The sequence below is a fragment of the Rana temporaria genome, chromosome 3 (genome assembly GCF_905171775.1).
Source record: "Rana temporaria chromosome 3, aRanTem1.1, whole genome shotgun sequence".
NCBI lineage: Eukaryota > Metazoa > Chordata > Amphibia > Anura > Ranidae > Rana > Rana temporaria.
Window position 1 is genome coordinate 382,338,120 of NC_053491.1, and position 19,141 is coordinate 382,357,260.

The 19,141-nt window shown below is 46.5% G+C and overlaps 2 protein-coding genes across 8 annotated transcripts in view; one reads left to right on the forward strand and one right to left on the reverse strand.

The window, feature by feature from the left end:
• The window catches only part of CNOT4 (CCR4-NOT transcription complex subunit 4), a 161,949-nt gene extending 143,684 nt beyond the window's left edge, over positions 1 to 18,265 (reverse strand). For 2 of the 7 annotated variants that reach the window (XM_040345671.1, XM_040345670.1), the window contains exon 1: positions 17,987 to 18,263. The gene's annotated coding sequence lies outside the window, so the exon portion shown is untranslated. Of the gene's footprint in view, positions 1 to 17,986 lie in introns of all 7 variants that reach the window. The other 5 variants (XM_040345668.1, XM_040345669.1, XM_040345672.1 and 2 more) reach the window with 5 other exon arrangements.
• Positions 18,266 to 18,788: 523 nt separating this feature from the next.
• The window catches only part of NUP205 (nucleoporin 205), a 117,781-nt gene continuing 117,428 nt past the window's right edge, over positions 18,789 to 19,141 (forward strand). Inside the window, 1 exon segment of the mRNA XM_040345676.1 lies at positions 18,789 to 19,055. Coding sequence (XP_040201610.1) covers positions 19,028 to 19,055 — 28 coding nt within the window. The 5' untranslated portion in view covers positions 18,789 to 19,027.

The window sequence follows — 19,141 nt, forward strand, 5'->3', positions numbered from 1 at the left end:
CGATTATTCACTAAATCAGATCTCTGGGTATTTATTACTATATCATAAAAATCCATTGCAGTTCCAAGCTGAATTGTTATTTGAAGATCTTAGAAGACATTAGATCTGGAGGTGGGAGATCACCAACCAGCGGGATCATTGAGAACATTGAACAACCAGTGGGTAATAAAACCAAGACAAGCATGTGAAAAGAACAAAAGAAAAATTCTAAATAAATAAACAAAAAAACAATGACAGTAGAAAGAACAACGGATCCACAGAGTCTGCCCTTTTATTTATTTTTTATAAACTTATTTGGTCCTACAGGTCGAGTACATATTTTACTACTTCATAATTAAAGCGGGGGGTTCACCCGAAAAACACATTTTTAACATTAGATTGAGGCTAATTACGGGAAGCACAATCGGGTGTTTTTTTTTTTTAAATCAATGCCGTACTTACCGTTTTAGAGATGGATGTTCTCCGCCGCTTCTGGGTATGGTCTTCGGGACTGGGCGTTCCTATTTGATTGACAGCCTTCCGACCGTCGCATACAGCGCGTCACAAGTTGCCGAAAGTAGCCGAACATCGGTGCGCAGGCGCCGTATAGAGCCACACCGACGTTCGGCTTCTTTCGGCAACTCGTGACGCGCTGTATGCGGCGGTCGGAAGGCTGTCAATCAAATAGGAATGCCCAGTCCCGAAGACCATACCCGGAAGCCGCGGAGAACATCTATCTCTAAAACGGTATGTACTGCATTGATTAAAAAAAACACCCGATTGTGCTTCCCACAATTAGCCTCAATCTAATGTCAAAAACATTTTTTCGGGTGAACCCCGCTTTGAAGAAAAAAAACACCAAAAAGTATATATAAAAAAAAAAAAAAAAAAAATTATGGTTTTAAGAAACATACCGATGTACATGAAAAAAAAAAATGGACAGGTTGACATTATCTGAATACTTTATAAAAAGGTCCAGAAGTACACTGATTCTGATCCCTTTTCTCTGCTTCTCCAAACTTGTTAGGGATGTGGGGTTACACAATTCTTGACGTTCGGAATTTCCGACAATATTTGTGTGACTGTGTGTATGCAAGACAAGTTTGAGCCAAAATTCAGCCGGGAAAAAATCCACGGTTTTGTTGTCCGAATTTCCGATCGTGTGTACGTGTCATAAGGGCTCATTCCCGTTTAGCTAATGCGCATGTACAGAGTTTCAGACCAAGACAAGCAAAAACAAGCACATTGGCGCATACGTGCATGCACACATCTATAGATTCTGGCCCCCAGCAGCCTATTTAAACTGAGTCTACCTGGCTTCAGTGCTGGATTGTCTTCAGCTTTAGTTCCTGTACTTCTGACTCTTATCCATGTCTGCTGACCTTGTTCCTGACTGGGCTACGTCTGACAACTCTCATGGATCACCCCTGCCTGCTATATCTGCTTCTTATGTTACCGACCCCGGCTTGTAGGGCTGCAACTAACAATTATTTTCATAATCGATTAGTTGGCCGATTAATCGGATAATAGCCTTAGAAAAAAAAATGTAAATGTTTTATTTTTTTTTGGGCCAATTTGTTGTTGGGCAGGTTACAAAACACAAATTGCCACAAAAACACATTACATGCTTTTCTGCAGCTTCTCCATTGAAGTATATTGAACCAAAAAAAACTAAATAGCACCGTTTTGCATTAAAAAGTCCTTGCCCTTTCCAAATACGCAGCAGCTGAAAAAAATCATGGGTGTGAACGTGTCCCATAGGAAAACATGTAAATGAACTGTAGTTTGTTTCTGCAAAAAGCACCAAAAAACTGAGGTGTGACCCGGCCTGAGATGTTTAGTAACATAATGGGGTTAAAAAACAAAAATAAAGTACAAAAAGAGCAAATAATCGCTACTGTAAGGGGTTAATTTTTTTTACTGTGGGACAGTGAAAGTAATATTTACAGTAGCGATTTGCTTTTTTGTACTATAAAGGGCTAATTTTTGTTTTAACCCCATTATGTTACTGCCCAATTAATCGATTAATTTCATAATCGATTAGTTGACGATTAATCGATTAGTTGTTTCGGCCCTACCGGCTTGGATTTATGACTACGGCTTTGCCTCTTGATTTGGTACCCCACCGCCAGCACGTTACCAACTTCTGCCTGTTTCCGACCTTGCAACTGATCCCGATTCAGCACCTGCCTGCCTACCTCCTGCTGAACAAGGCTTGTGACCAGACTCCATGCCACCACTGGAAGGACTCCCGTGTCTTTAAGTCACAGCTCACTGCCACAGCTGCCAGGCACCTGCACCCTTTCACTGCCCTAGCAGTCGCTGTCTCCACTACCAGGGGTGCTTGGACAGGAATTGTGCAAGAGGCCACCTTCATCTCGGGCGCCACAGTAAGGTACGTGACAAGTAGTATATGAAGTAGCAACAGCTAGCAATCGAAGTTTGCAAAGACTGTCAGCTCCAGAAAGTAAAGACAACCTAAAAATAATCAGATGTAAAACAACTAGAAAAACTTCAAAACAAAGTGATCATATCGTTTATACAAAAGTTAAGAAATCCAGCAGAAATGGGCTGGAATTAGGTTTACATGACAAGCTGCTTCCTGCAACACACACAGCAAGATATACAAAGGTCAGTCCAAGTCAGAGTGTACACATCATCACACATACATACACTACATCACTGTGCAATCAGGAAGCACTAGGAAGGTAAATCTGTAAGCAAACAGCTCTTTATAAGTGACTGGAACAGTGGCCATATGGGAAGTTCCATATCACACAATTCCCAGTTCAGGGGCATACGTGGGTGATCTGTCCTAGCTCAGGGACTAGTACAGCACAGAAATTAAAATAAGGAGGTGGCGCAGGGCTATGATTGGAAAGCAGCACGTCTGCAATCCCAAAAATAGAATATGTACAGAGGAAGAATCAGGAGAGGCATGTGGAGAAGGCAGTGTTTACCATTAGGGTACAACTAGGAGTAATAAACCTATGACAAGCTAAATCATAGAGAAGACTGAAATGAAGTGTCATGGTGTGTCCACAGCAAGGAAACTTTTCCTTTCATTTTCATATCCACACTGCAAGAATCACAAAGTACCACCTGACTGCATCTTACCAGCAGGCACATTCACAATATAATAAGGTACTGAGAGTTTCACAAGGGAAGGAATAAGGAACCAGCTGGTAAAATCTATATACACTTTTAGCAAAACCAGGTGACAATGTTATACAATACCATATACCAGGGCTTGACAAATTTGCTTGGAATCTAGGAACCAGCTAAAAGTTAGGAGCCAGGTTTTTTTTTTTTTTTTTTTTAACGACCAAAGCTTTACGCGCAGCTATACTGCTGACAAAGCGCTGCTGCAGACACAGGATACCCCAGCTGTGCCCCCCCAGGCGCCAGGTTGCCAATTCTAGTCATAAATATGACTAGGTGCCTGGGGTTTGTCGAACCCTGCCATATACAAATACCTCATTGGTGATCCCAGTGTAGGACACAAGGCCACACAATGAGACTGGAGAAGTGGTTTAACCTTAAAGCGGAGTTCCACCCAAAAGTGGAACTTCCGCTTAATCCACTCCTCGCCACCTTACAGATTTTTTTTGGGGGGGGGGGCGGCTTCAGGAGGAGTGGGACTTTCGATCCCACTTCCTCCTTCCGCCGAGGGACTGCGAAGGCGAAAAGCCTAATCGCCTTTTGGCAGCCCCTCCCTGTAGGCGATCGCTTGGGACACGTGACAGGTCCCAGGCAATCGCCTGTCCAATGGGATGGCGCAGCGCCGCTCGCGCAGTGGGTGCCTGCCCGTCACGGCCAGGTGCCCACACTTAGAATGAAGACGCCGGCCGGAGAGGGGGGGAGAGGAGCGGAGCCCCGGCCGGCGCGTCGCTGGAACGTGGAGCAGGTGAGTGTATGTTTATTAAAAGCCAGCAGCTACACTTTTGTAGCTGCTGACTTTTAATAAACATAAAAAATGACTGGAACACCCCTTTAAGGCTTCATGCACACTGGCGTAAAAAACATTGCTTCTACAGGAGTTTTGTGTTCTGCCTGTAGAAGCAACTCAATCTTATCCTATGTGTCCATGTACATTAGGACGTTAAGAGGCATATTTTGATAACATCGTTTAGAGGCAGGAAGAAAAAAAACTCATTCACGTTTCTGATTGGAGCTCACTGCCAGAAAAAATGTAAAACTCTCCTAAAGTTGTCTAAACTTTGTACAATAATGCTCTATATGGAAGTTTTTTACTCCAAAGAGAACAGATGTTTTTTTAAGCCCAGAATGCATCAAGAAAGACCTACTAGAACAGCTGAACTTTATTTGGGGTTAATCAGAGGCACTTTAAAATAATGTCAGTTCTGTACAGACACCTACTTAAAGCGGGAGTTCACCCATTTATTAAAAAAAAAAAATTCTCCCCTTAGATTCCTGCTCGTTTTGTCTAGGGGAATCGGCTATTTGTATTAAAATATGAGCAGTACTTACCCGTTTTCGAGATGCATCTTCTTCCGTCGCTTCCGGGTATGGGTCTTCGGGAGCGGGCGTTCCTTCTTGATTGACAGTCTTCCGAGAGGCTTCCGACGGTCGCATCCATCGCGTCACTCGTAGCCGAAAGAAGCCGAACGTCGGTGCGGCTCTATACTGCGCCTGCGCACCGACGTTCGGCTTCTTTCGGAAAATCGTGACGCGATGAATGCGACCGTCGGAAGCCTCTCGGAAGACTGTCAATCAAGAAGGAACGCCCATTCCCGCAGCCCATACCCGGAAGCGACGGAGAGGATGCATCTCGTAAACGGGTAAGTACTGCACATATTTTAAAACAAATAGCCGATTCCCCTAGAGAAAACGAGCAGGAATCTAAGGGGAAAAAGTGCCCTCTAAGGGTGAACCCCCGCTTTAACACGAGTTTGAATGCGATTGCTTAATTCTGAACACAGCTACATCGCCACACCCTCCATAAGAAGGTGTGCACACTTATGCAACCACATTATTTTCGTTTATTTTTCAATTGAGTTGTACAGTTTATAGGTCACATTGAGGCCGGGTTCACACCTATGGAGGTTGCATATTGCTGTTGCATTTTTCAATACACATTTTTGTTCCATTGAAGTCTATGAAATCAAAAACCAGAAACAATCCCTGGCCCTCTCCATAAAATGCACAGATGTGAACTACATCCATAGGAAACCATGTCAACTGCTTGTCTACCGCCCGCCAATCTCTCGTTCTGGGCGGACGTCATATGAAGTTGCGCCTTCCCGAGCCACTAGGGGGAGCGCACCCGCCACGTCACTGGGAAACCGATGTACGTGCCTGGCGGCGGCGATGTCCGCCAGGCACCCGCGATTGCCCAGTAACTGAGCAGGACCGTTGATCTGTGTGTGTAAACACACAGATCCAAGTCCTGTCAAGGAGAGGAGACCGATGATGTGTCCCTACATGGAAACACCGATCGGTCCAGCAGAATCTATCAGTTTGCACGGATGAGACAAATCACTTTATGTTTCATGTACACTAGCCTACAATGACAGGAGTTTAGGTGATTTTGCGTTTTTTTTTGCCAAACCTCAAACTCATCTCCATAAAAGCCTATGTACAGTGTGTAAATGTACACATAGGCTTTCAGCAGAGTTTAGGAGCTGCCGTATTTAGGCGAGATTCCACCTGCCTCTCCTGAAAATGAAAGAATCGCGTTCAGGATAGGAACACAAATCCGTGGTGTGATTTTGCAGCGTCTTCCGCGGCAAAGTAGGCCAGTGTACACGAAGCCCAACGCTGACGGAGGGAGTTAAAAGCATTAGCTTTCTTAAAATCCACGCAAAACCTTTACCAAAAAAAAACCCAACATACATCAGTTTGCTGTAACTACTTTTAATGTGTAAGTTACAGTTTGGCTTTAATTTGTTAGTGTATCTAAATCTGCAAATACATTTCACACTACCTTCTCCCCCAACTGACAATGCCACTGGGTCTCCTGTTCTCATTCCTCCAGAGTTGTGTCTCACCAATACAGGAGGTGTGTTACTGGAAGTCTAATCACAAGTAACACACTGCAATAACAGCTGTGGGTGCTCTCCTTGGCTCGCCACCGGATACAATATAGGAATACAGGAAATGGTGGCACACCACAGACATAGTCAAGTTCTTTAAAAAAAAAAAATATTGGAATCCAGCCAGACAGTGCACAGGGAGCAAATATGTCAACGCGTTTCACTCGAGTCGATCAAGCTTACTCATAACGATGATTACAGCTGGTGCCTGATAGTTGTTGTCAATGAAGTGGTCTCCTAAGGTAAAAATCTTGACTTGACAGACTGGCTTCTCAATTCCATAAAGTGGAACTTAAAGTGATGTTCCACCCCCAAATTTTTTTAAAAACTTAAAGCCAGCAGCTACACATACTGCAGCAGCTGGCTTTTAATAATGAGACACTTACCTATCCTGGAGTCCAGCGATGTGGGCACCTGCAGCCGTTTCCATCTGCTGTCGGGTGCTGCCGCCGGCATTGTGGGTAAGGAACCCGGCAGTGTAGCTTTTCGGCTTCACGCTGGGAACCCTACTGCGCATGCGCAAGGCCCGCTCCTCTCTCCTACTAGCCCAGCGGCCAGGGGAGGAGGAGGGAGCCCTGGCGGTGACGTCAAAGGCCACGGTCCAGACTCCAAGAAGTGGGAAAGGATACCAGTCAAAGACAAGTCAGGGAATCAGATGAGCGGAAGTTCCACTTTTGGGTGGAACTCCGCTTTAACTCATTATATTTTTGCCTGCATATGTGTGTGGCCTTTCCGCTAAAAGGAAAGACTTCGATAAGCCTGGGGAGAAATCCGTATTATTTCTGATGGGGTGTAATCGGGCAGTCAATGCCTGACAGAGCATGGGCTTTACAAGCCCCATCAAAAGCCTGGAGGGTCGCCCCCGCCATTGGATGACCATGTAGGTTAGGCGGCACATTCTGCTTAGAAACTCAGGGTAGCAAGCCAAGTTCAGTTCCCACAATCAGACTCTCAAGGCTCACCCAGCTTTTACAACAGGTATGCACATTCCAGTCTACCACTCTCGACATATGAACTGCCCAATAATACCGCTGTCTGGGAGCCCTATTCCACCTTTTCCTTTAGGCAGTACCAATTTCGCCCAGCCCATACGGGCTGACTTTGCCCCCCACAGGAAGGATCTACACATTTTCCTGTAGGCGAATCGGGACAGTCTGCATCTTGTATAGCAGACGGGGCAAAACCGTCATCTTTAGGATAGACGCCATTCCAAACCATGAAAGGGTGGGTACATCCCACTTCAGGAGATAACATTACATGTTTTTAATCCCTAACCTTCTAGCTGTTTTACATTTCTGAAGTTGCTTCCACAATCCTGGCCTAAGCTAAAATGATGTCTCTCTGTTCAGCCCAAATGTTCTTGGTATATCTTTGACCAAGAGGGTTTGTGGCCCTGCTTTTTAAAGCAGTAGTAAAGTTTGCGTAAAAAAAAAGTGACCCTAACCTGCAGGGGGCCGTAAGGTGCTGGTATGTGCCGCATGCTAGCACATTATGACAAACTTTCCTATAAAATGTATCCCTCCAATGTATGTCCATAGACACACATCGCAGCTTGGCTCCACCCCCTGCTTACAGGATTTGACTAACAGCAGTCGGGGCAATGGCCCCCGCTCACAGAAGAAGGTACTGTGAAAGCAGGAAGAAAGGAGAAAAGCTGCAGATGAGCACAGCGCGGGATCGAGAGGGTACTCTGCTAAGCATTTAGGATGTGGGGGGCAGAAAGCTACCGATTTTAAAGCCTAGTATCCCCCCCCCTCCCCATTAAAAAAATTAATTATACTTACCGGTACTTTCTCTATGGCTATGCCATGGTTTTGCAAAGAGCAGCACCAAGCCTCTTCTTGGGTACCTCACAGACGCTTTAGACTCTTCCTCTACTTTGTTTGACCCCCATAGTAATTTGCTTGCTATAGAGGCACATGTATGTGTGCACTTATGAGGTAAGCTGGGAGTGGTGTGGCGTGGCTCTGCCCCCCCCCCCAACATTTTGATTGAGCTGCCCAAGTCTCTGTGGAAGAGGAAAAGAGTGAAGAGGAGACTGCAGTCTGGCACAGTGATGGATCTCAGACTGGTAAGTTCCAGACTTTTTGTTTATTTATTTATTAAAAGTCAGCAGCTATAAAAAGTTTAGCTGCTGACTTCTAATCGTTCAGCCCCGAAAGAGTCTACACCCTTCCTGACAGAGCACTTTTTTACAATTTGGCACTGTCGATTTAACTGACAATTGCGCGGTCGTGCAACGCTGTACCCGAACAAAATTTGTGTCCTCCCCCCCCCCCCCACACACAAACAGAGCTTTATTTTGGAGGTATTTGATCACCTCTGAGGTTTTTATTATTTGCTCTATAAACAAAAGAGCAACAAGTTTAAAAAAAAAAAAAGTGGGATATTTATTATACCAAAAAGTAAAAGACGTATGTTTTTTTTTTTTTCCCCTTTAAATTTTTTTTACAAAAAATATCGCAATAAGCGTATATTGATTGGTTTGCGCAAAAGTTAAAGCATCTACAAAATGGGTAGTTTTATCTCATTTTTATTATTTACTTTAATTATTTTACTAGTCAGGAAATTACTTTTATCGGGACACATTTTTGGGACCACACATTTATACAGCGATCCCTGCTAAAAAAGTGCACTGATTACTGTATAAATGTCACTGGCAGGGAAAGGGTTAACCCTAGGGGCGATCAAGGGGTTAACTGTGTCCCCTTTACTGTGTTCTAACTGTACAGGGATGGGACTTACCAGGGGGAAGAGCGAGATCGATGTTCATACATTGTATGAACACACGATCAGTCTCCCCTCCCCTAAGGCCCCTTTCACACTGGGGCGGGAGGTGCGGTGACGATAAAGCACCTCTATTTTTAGCGGCGCTTTACCATCGGAATTGCAGCGGTATTCGACTGCTAGCGGTGCTGTTTTACCCCATGCTAGCGGACGAAAAAGGGTCAATACCGCTGGCAATGCGCCTCTGCAGAGGCGCATTGCCGGCGATATAGCCGCGGTTTCCCATGGCTTTCAATGGGAAGGAGCGGTAAGCACACCGCTCCAAAGATGTGGCTAGCAGGACTTTTGGAGCGGTCCTGCTAGCGCACTGCAGCCGCTGTTTTAGGTCGGTTTGCAGGCGCTATTTTTAGCGCAATAGCACCTGCAAACGGCCCCAGTGTGAAAGGGGTCTAAGAGAACCAAGATCCTGGCTCTTGCTCTGTCACGAGTGATCGTGGGTGCCTGGCGGACATCACGCCCGCATCGGCTCCGGAGGTGTGCCGGTAAGGCAACGTCGCTTCGCCCAGCAGTGCTACTCTGCCACAGTAAAACTGTGGCAGATGGTCAGCAAGTGGTTGACACTTACCTGTTCCACGGTCCATCGATGCAGCCGCACAGAGCCTCGCTCCTCTCCTCCATTGAAACTGTGGGCACTCTGCCGTGACAGCTTGCAGCTTCACGGCCAGGGTCGCACTGCGCATGCGCGAGTCATGCTGGGCTCTCCTAGTGGAAGGCAATCTTCTGGGACCTGTTATGTGTCCCAGAACATTGTTGAGAGGGAGGGGCCACCTAGGGGGAAGAGTATGAGTTGCCTAGGCGGCCCGTTAGTGGAAGTCCCACTCAAAACCAGTGTTTAAAGCAGAAGTTTCACTTTTGGGTGGAACTCAGCTTTAATCCATTAAGGTAAAAAAAAGATTTTGGAACTACTTTCTAGTGCCTTAGTACCCTGTAAAATGTACTTTTTACTTTACTTCCTGTGCCTTGAGCCTCATAGATGAATTTACAGCGCAAGATCATATGAGGCTCTGCTGCCTCTGACTGCTAGTCACCCGATATCAAATAAGATTTGCTGATGTTACTACTGTGCTGCTCACCATTCCCCATGGTGGAAAGCAAGCTGTACCTGAGGATATGCAGAACAAAGATCCACCTACTTCTGCTTTGTGTATTCCATAGATTTGTGCTTCTTCACCTCCCCTGCTGCTTCTTGAATTTATGCCTCTTACCGCTCCTTGATCACTATCCCACCAGCTAATAAATCAACAGTCATCAGAGGAAGAATTCCGAGATAAAAATCAAATCTATGCTCCCTTACCATGATGGCTGTCTCCACAGAGGCACAGTAAAGTCAATCGCGGGGAAAGAATAACTGCAGGGGAAATACAGTCAGGACTGGTGATTAGGTCTTTGCCTCTTCTGGACATCACTTCCACAGTCCAGGTCTTCTAAGCAATGCAACAGTATAATTGCAGAGCAGTGACCAAAGGTTATATAAACTTAACTTCCTCATGATGGCGACATCCAAATGTGCTGGAAGAGCTATGCAAGTTTTCTCTTGGCAATTAGCCTCTGAGATATAAAGCAATGAGCTTCAAGAGGCAGCTGGGAGCATTATATGCCATTCCAAAACCAGAAGTATAAGGCTTATCTAATAAGATCTAGTGACAGATTGGGGCAGCAAGGGACCAAGAGGAAGGCAAGCAATAGCAACTCATTGCTAGAATGGGAAAAGTACAGATCCCCTTGCCCATTTTTTGTGCACAATTTTCTTCCACGCAGCCGGTCCCCGGTGCCAAAAAGGTTGGGGACCACTGCATTATAGGGTATGTAGACTGTTCCCAAGGTGGCAAAAGGCAAATGCCTTTAAATGCCGCTGACAGCGTTCTAAAGCTTCATCAGATTCAGGGTAAAAAAAACACCCAAGCGACACTGAAAAGCTAGGGAATGTGCATTTTTATTTAAAGCATTCAAAAAAAGCCAGAACCCAACCATTTGAGTTTCTGAATATAGCGTCTTAGCACATGACCAATGCTGATCCCAACTAGTTTTATCGTTCACATAAAATCTCAGTGCAGTTTTCCACAGCTGCAGGCTTCATGTACATTGAGAGGACTGCTCTGTACCAATGATGGCAAAACTACAGTTCAGAGTTTAGCAATTGCGTACATAGCACAGTGATTGAGTGCACCAGAAATCCAAACATGCAGCCATTCCAGAGCACGTTAGTAGAACGCACTGATAGGTTGTCACCATACTTGTAACGCAGGCCTTTTTAAAAGATAACTGGTGAAGGACAAGAACTTACACAGAGGAACTCTAAAACTGTACCGATGGCAAAACTAACAGCTGACCAAGGTCCCTTTCACAGGGGTGGTCTTAAAGGGGTTGTAAAGGATCATTTTTTTAAAATAACAAACATGTCATACTTATCTCCACTGTGCAGCTCGTTTTGCACAGAGTGGCCCCAAACCTGGTCTTCTTACCTGAGCCAGTTCACCTGCTGCGCTCGCCCCCGACGTCCTCTTCTCCACTCAGTCTGGCCGTTGATTGGCTAGAGTCGATGGATTGATAGCAGCGCAGCCATTGGCTCGCGCTGCTGTTAATCACATCCAATGGTGGGGCAGGGCCAAGTGATACAGTGAGCGGCTGTATCACGGGAGCGTGCCCGCAAGGACTAACCCCCCATGGGAGAGAGCTGCCATGAAGGTCTTCTGGGGTCCCTCGGCGGCTGTCTCAGCTCCTCCCCGCAAGAACTAACCCCTTCATGGCAGCTCTCTCCCATGGGAGTTAGTCCTCGCGGGCACGCTCCAGTGATACAGTCGCTCACTGTATCACTTGGCCCTGCCCCACCATTGGATGTGATTGACAGCAGCGCGAGCCAATGGCTGCGCTGCTATCAATCCATGGACTCTAGCCAATCAACGGCCAGACTGAGTGGAGAAGAGGACATCGGAGGTTGAGCGCAGCAGGTGAACGGGCTCAGGTAACTGTCAGATGTTTTTTCATCTTAATGCATAGAATGCATTAAGGTGAAAAAACATGAACTTTTAACAGGTCCACTTGTCAGTTTTTAGGTTGACCCGACAGAAACTTCAGGTTAGTCCACCAGAGTAAAACATCCATTTACACACGACTATCATCCAGATCTGTAAAAATACAAGATCTGTGACCTAAACATGGCAGGTCTGAAGTAGTCTGACCTAAAACGGAATTCTGTTTACATCCAGTTGGCCATAGATGAAACATAGGTCTGGAAAGCTGAAAACTGAATGTATATGGATGTCACAAAAAAGTGACATCTATTCTACACCAGCATTGGATCTTTTCACAGACCCCCTGCTGATCAAGATGGATGGCACCCATGTGAAAGGGACCCAAAAAGGTGTCACCAGGACAGGAGAAAAAAAAAAAAAAAAGTGAAAAATCTTTCTAATCAAGTCTCAGATATCAGTAAAACACGACATGTGTTCCAACCTATTTCCACTACATCCCAAAAAAAAGGTGTTTTGGCTATAGATATTTTTAGGTAACAGACTACGACCTAAGACAATACACAGAACGTCAACATTCTGCATCCCCGTGCAGACCCATGAACATTCAGGCCAGGTTCACACCTATGCGAATTGAGTGCGGTTTAAACCGCATCTAATTCGCAGGACATTTCAAAATACATTGTTTTCAATGAGGCTGGTTCACATATGTGCGATGCATCCGCACTGCGTATTGCCTCCAAACCGCATGCGGTTTTTATGTCTTGCGGTGCGGCTCAGGTGCAAATTCAGTCCCATTATCTTCTATGGGTACGCATCTAATTCGCACATGTGTTCAGTTCTCTGCAGGAATTTCTCTCATTCAGCTCAATACAATTCTCCCCCACTCTCCTCTCACCTGGAACTTCTCCCAGGTCTCCAAATTCGCACCTGATCTGCAGCTAAACAGCAGTTGATCTGCAGAACACCCTCTAGAGAAATTTGCAACGACAACGCAGCTCAAAAAAGCAACGCACTAGTGTGAACCAGGCCTCAAAGAAAAACAATGCTTGAAGCTGGAGCCCCAATACATCCAACTGTCAATTACTATATCAGACAGTTTCAGCTGAGCAAAGCAAACAAAATATAGATGCTTTCCTCACAATGACATCAATCAAAAGCCAAAACACACACACAAAAATGTCACCACAGTAGAAGATGTACGGTATATTCACTAACTTTTATATACATAATCTGAAATATCAACACATGGAGATCAGGTATGGAAAGCTGAACAGCTGATAACTATTAGACAGATCTGAAGTTGACAAGATACAAAACGCAATAAACTTCTTAGGGTCATTTAAAAAAAGACAAGATTTTTCAGTTACATCAAACTGTAAAGATAAGATAAGTACAGGCGTGTATCAATGTTGCAATAGGGAATGTGAAAAGAATGCGACAGCCACTTGTAACCCGTATACACACACAAGCCATGGTAAATATAAGAGCAGTTAGCATGTGTCACAGACCTCGCAGTGAGAGGAAGTCATCCCACAGAACCCACTTTGCCATTTTGGGACAGCCTTGGACAAGGATCTCCTCCCAAACTCAGGAGCCGATTCCATTCTCATTCATACAGCCAGGGGAAGTGCACAGGACTATTTGTAGTTCCTGTAAGCTGTGCTATGAGGTCAGGAGAATTTTGGGAGATATGAAAGGGAGAATGTAGAAAGTCTGGAGGTTTGAGTGAATCTTTATTGACCAACTTACAGCAGAACTTCACCTAATAAAAAAAATAAAACGTTTTTCCTCCCCTCCTTTCCCACTTATCTATTCCCGGCAGGTAACCACTCCCACTTCGGCTCGGCTCCCCTAGACCAGCACAATGGAAGTCCCCCACGCAACCTACTAGGACTTGTTACAGGTCCCAGGGGACTTCAGGTCCATTCAGAAAGCAATGGGGAACCAGCTTCCCGCAAGCAAGATGGCAGCGAACAGAAAACCAGTAAAGGACTAACCCAGGCGATAACAGCGACGGATCCCTGGGCAAGTGTCTTTATTAAAAGTCAGCAGCCACAGCTCCCCTTAACGTTTTTAAAGATAGAAATTATCGGGATTCCTTAGCCCCCCTTCTTCATGTTTTTTACAACTGTGCAGAATTGTCTAAAGTCCATCAAAGTTTAATTTCCATTCCTCTGGACTATATATCCCATGGTACAATGCTGTCTGCAAGCAGGCATATCATATGTGGTGTGCTTCCTGTACTGACTCCACCTCCTGAAACGTTTCTTAGCACCTCTGTAGTACAGAAGGCAGGTTTGGTGAAATGTGTGACACACAGCAGTGCATACTCACAGGGCATAGTGAATACATGTCACAGAGTTCAAGGAAGTTAAAGGAAAAGTTTTCGAATGTTAAGACTGTTAGAGCCAGTTCACACAGGGGCGACCTGGGATCCGACTTCAAGTCTCCCCAAGTCGTGTGGTTGAGAAAATCAATGGAAGTGAATGGAGCCGTCTTAATGTACACTACTGAAGTCGCTCCGACTTCAGAAAAGGTTCCTGTACTACTTCAATCCAACTTGTAGGCGACTTGTACCCATTGATTTCAATGGAAGTCGCCTCAGAAGTCAGATCACTGTCTTAACTGAAGCAACAATACAGCGATACCGTGATCACTCAGTTCTTGGTCTTAGAGCCGACGGGGGCCAGCTGCAGCCACACAGGGGAATATAGATTTTTTTTTTATATTCCACATCTTTAACACTGACAGGTGATTACAACCGCCAGCTTTTATGCAAAACCTTTATCCCAAAAAGGAAAAAAAAAACTGTTGCCACAACGGCTTATAAAGTATGAGCTGGAGTTTGGTTAGTGTATCTTAATCTGCTGGTGCATCCAACACTGCCCCTCCGCCCCGGACTAAAAATGCTGCTCTCCAAAAGGTGCCCCCCGTGCTCCAACAGTAGTGGGGGGCACTCAACACAGAAAGTGTGTATTACCGGCCAGATCACAAGGTGAAAACAGAGGGGAAAAGCATAAAAAGGAAAAACAAATACAACCGCCACATCTAATGATCGGTGAACTGCGATCGAATACATTTTTGTTTTTATTGCTGCTTTAATGTGGAAATGAATATATGATTTTACATTTTGACCATACATACACTTCAAGCAACTGGCTACTGATGTGATCACACTAATCCTTAGGATCAGAGGTATCAAGCCTTAATGAAGGGTGAACTGGAAGCTGGCTGTGATAGAGGGCTCAGCCCTGGAAGCTGCAATGAGCAAGGCTAAGCCCTAAACACTGTACACACAATAAAGGGAGGCCAACAAAGAGACCCAAGACTGTAAGGGCAAGAGGAGACCTGGAGGATTAATACCTTCCTGATAGCAGCATTGAGAAGCTTAAAGCCAAACTAAACCCATCAATGTAACAGTTAAAAAAAAAGTTACGTGCACGTGGCAGGAATATAACTAACTGTGCTCTCAACCAAACCATCAATGTCTGGTGTCAGAACTGAGCAGAATCATTATAGTTGAAGATCAAACAGAAGCCAAGATGGCAGCATTCTTGGCTTAAAAAAAATAGGAGGGTTTAGTTCCTCTTTAATGTATGATATTGGTGGATGATGCCAATGGGTAGATTGGAGGGTATGAGCAGGCAGGATCAGATCTGGAAGCATTTAATTATCGGTATAAAGTCTGAGCAAAGAACTCCATGCAAAGTACAGTAATTCATCGCAAACAGAGTTAAAGTGGAACTAAGCCCTCCTTATCAGCCAAGGAAGCTGCCATCTTGGCCTCTGATCTGCAATGGCCATGATGCTGCACATGTGATCAGTTATGACACCAGACATTTGTTGATTTGACAGTTTGGGTGACAGCACAGGCCAATGTGACAGTTAGATTGTCAGGAATGTAAAGTTTTTTTTTTTTAAAGTTACATAGATGGGTTTAGTTCCACTTTAACACGTCAGACCATTATTAGGCAGAGTACTGGTTGCTATGGATACTGCACTTAATTGACACTTTATTGTCTTCAACCAAGTCTACTCATGATCTGGGTGATATCTGTAGCAGTGTAAGGAGACCAAAGCTCACCCCACACGTTACAATCTGAGCATGAAATCTTTTAGATCTACCAATAACTTTACACATGAAGGGCCCGCCTGACGGGAAGGAAAAGGTTAGACAGGTCCTCATATTACTGATGAGCTTATGTTGTAAAAAGGAACAAAGTACTCAGTGGCAAGTATTACTCTTAGCAACCAATCAGAATCAAGCGGCATACAGACTGTTGGTTTTTATGGCTACCGCACTTCTCAAATGTTATTTTACTGTTTTTTCTCCTATTGATCAGGGTAAACTTAGAGGCTGGCCAAGGTTTGGACACTAGAGGCTGCTCATGATCAGGGTGAGATCTGTGGGGAGACAGGAGGCCATCTGTGATTGGAGTGAGATCTAGAGGGAGGACTGGAGGCTGTCCATGATCAGGGGGAGGTATGTGGGAAGAATAGAGGCTGTCCATGATCAGGGTGAGGTATGTGGGGAGAATAGAGGCTGTCCATGATCAGGGGGAGGTATGTGGGAAGAATAGAGGCTGTCCATGATCAGGGTGAGGTCTGTGGGGAGAATAGAGGCTATCCGTAATCAGGGTGAGGTCTACCGGGAGAATAGAGGCTGTCCGTGATCAGGGTGAGGTCTACCGGGAGAATAGAGGCTGTCCGTGATCAGGGTGAGGTCTGCGGGGAGAATAGAGGCTGTCCGTGATCAGGGTGAGGTCTGCAGAGAGAATAGAGGCTGTCCGTGATCAGGGTGAGGTCTGCGGGGAGAATAGAGGCTGTCCGTGATCAGGGTGAGGTCTGCGGGGAGAATAGAGGCTGTCCGTGATCAGGGTGAGGTCTGCGGGGAGAATAGAGGCTGTCCGTGATCAGGGTGAGGTCTGCGGGGAGAATAGAGGCTGTCCGTGATCAGGGTGAGGTCTGCGGGGAGAATAGAGGCTCTCCGTGATCAGGGTGAGGTCTGCGGGGAGAATAGAGGCTCTCCGTGATCAGGGTGAGGTCTGCGGGGAGAATAGAGGCTCTCCGTGATCAGGGTGAGGTCTGCGGGAAGAATAGAGGCTCTCCGTGATCAGGGTGAGGTCTGCGGGAAGAATAGAGACTCTCCGTGATCAGGGTGAGGTCTGCGGGGAGAATAGAGGCTGTCCATGATCAGGGTGAGGTCTGCGGGGAGAATAGAGGCTGTCCGTGATCAGGGTGAGGTCTGCGGGGAGAATAGAGGCTGTCCGTGATCAGGGTGAGGTCTGCGGGGAGAATAGAGGCTGTCCGTGATCAGGGTGAGGTCTGCGGGGAGAATAGAGGCTCTCCGTGATCAGGGTGAGGTCTGCGGGAAGAATAGAGGCTCTCCGTGATCAGGGTGAGGTCTGCGGGAAGAATAGAGACTCTCCGTGATCAGGGTGAGGTCTGTGGGGAGAATAGAGGCTGTCCGTGATCAGGGTGAGGTCTGTGAGGAGAATAGAGGCTGTCCGTGATCAGGGTGAGGTCTGCTGGGAGAATAGAGTCTGTCCGTGATCAGGGTGAGGTCTGCGGGGAGAATAGAGGCTGTCCGTGATCAGGGTGAGGTCTGTGGGGAGAATAGAGGCTGTCCGTGATCAGGGTGAGGTCTGTGAGGAGAATAGAGGCTGTCCGTGATCGGGGTGAGGTCTGTGGGGAGAATAGAGGCTGTCCGTGATCGGGGTGAGGTCTGTGGGGAGAATAGAGGCTGTCCGTGATCAGGGTGAGGTCTGTGGGGAGAATAGAGGCTGTCCATGATCGGGGTGAGGTCTGCGGGGAGAATAGAGGCTGTCCATGATCAGGGTGAGGTCTGTGGGGAGAATAGAGGCTGTCCATGATCAGGGTGAGGTCTGTGGGGAGAATAGAGGCTGACCATGATTAGGGTGAGGCCTGTAAGGAGATTAGAGGCTGCCCATGCTCTGGATGAGTCTGTTCAGGTCAGTGCAAGGCCTGAATGGAGACCTGAGGGTTAGAGGCCCTTGAGCCATATATGAGATGGGTGAGGCCTGCAGGGCTCCCTATGGCAGTATGTGTGTTAGGAGTGGGTGAGGCCCTCCTGTGGCAAGACTGGAGGCTGTGTACGGGCCGGGTCTGTAAAGTGGAGGCCGCACGTGACCCCCCCGGAATGACAGCCGCCCCCCTTATCTCTCCTCTTACCCTCGCGCCGCTCTCTCTCCAGTGTTGGGCTGGTAATGGCGCGCGGCAGGGGGCGGACCGGCGGCTCCTCCTCCTCTCTGGCACTGTGTATTGGGGGGGCGGATAATACTCCCGTCAGCTCCGGCTTGGGGCGCGCTATGACACTTGGCGGTCCAGGCGGGGCTCGTCTGCTCTTGTGCTGGGGAGATTCTTCACCACCAGACGGCCACCACCATCTTACATTGGAGGAGGGGGTGAGATACTCTGTTCTGGCAGCTGAGGGGAGGGGGCGTGCAGTGCGCAGGCGCCAAACGTCAGGGAAGGAGAACGAGGCCGTAGCATGGCCGGCAGGGCATGACGGGAAATGTAGTACAGCCTCCTGGTGACTCTTCGCCTGACAACACTGCTCGGACTACAATCCCGGCGTGCTTTGCGCGGGGCATTCCACTAACTTTGACCATTCTTAGCAAACCCTTTTCTAAAAGGAGCAAATATCTCTCTAATCACTGAAAACGTCTATTTAAATGACAGTATTGTTATTACTAAGTCCCTGTTAAGCAAAAAGGAGTCTTCCTGCAGTGGTTGATGGGAAAGATAGTCCGATGATTGCTGGCCTGTACGGCATCAAGCGCGGACGGAACTACATTTCCCATCAAAACTCGCGGTACTGTCACAACGGTTCAGAAACAAAATTATTCAAAAGTAAAAAAAGAACAGATCGTTTCACAAGAATATAAAATCTAACAGACAATGGAATTTAAAACTAACGGAAAAACACCGTTTGGATAGCGCGATAAATGTGAGTTCTTATCGGGCATTTGCGAGGACAGCCGCGGAGGTCCTGTCACCTTGGAAGCTCAGCAGCAGATTATAGAAATATCTAGCGGCGTTAAATAGTTTGCTTTACTCGTTGGTCTCGTCATTTTAGCAGCAGAAGTAGGCGGAAGAATCTGGTTTGGTATTATTTTAGCTGCGATTTATCGCGGAAGATTTTATCAGGCATCTCCGAGGACAGCCCCTGGAGAGAGCCGGCTGGTTCCGGTTGGGAGGTCTGCTACTAAGATGGAGGCTCCGTTGGCGGTAAATTCAGGTAAAAATGAAAGTTGTTGTTCTGACTGAGGGGTAGGAGAGGCGATATGGGGTTCTGGGTGTGAGGGAACAGGCAGCACTGTAGAC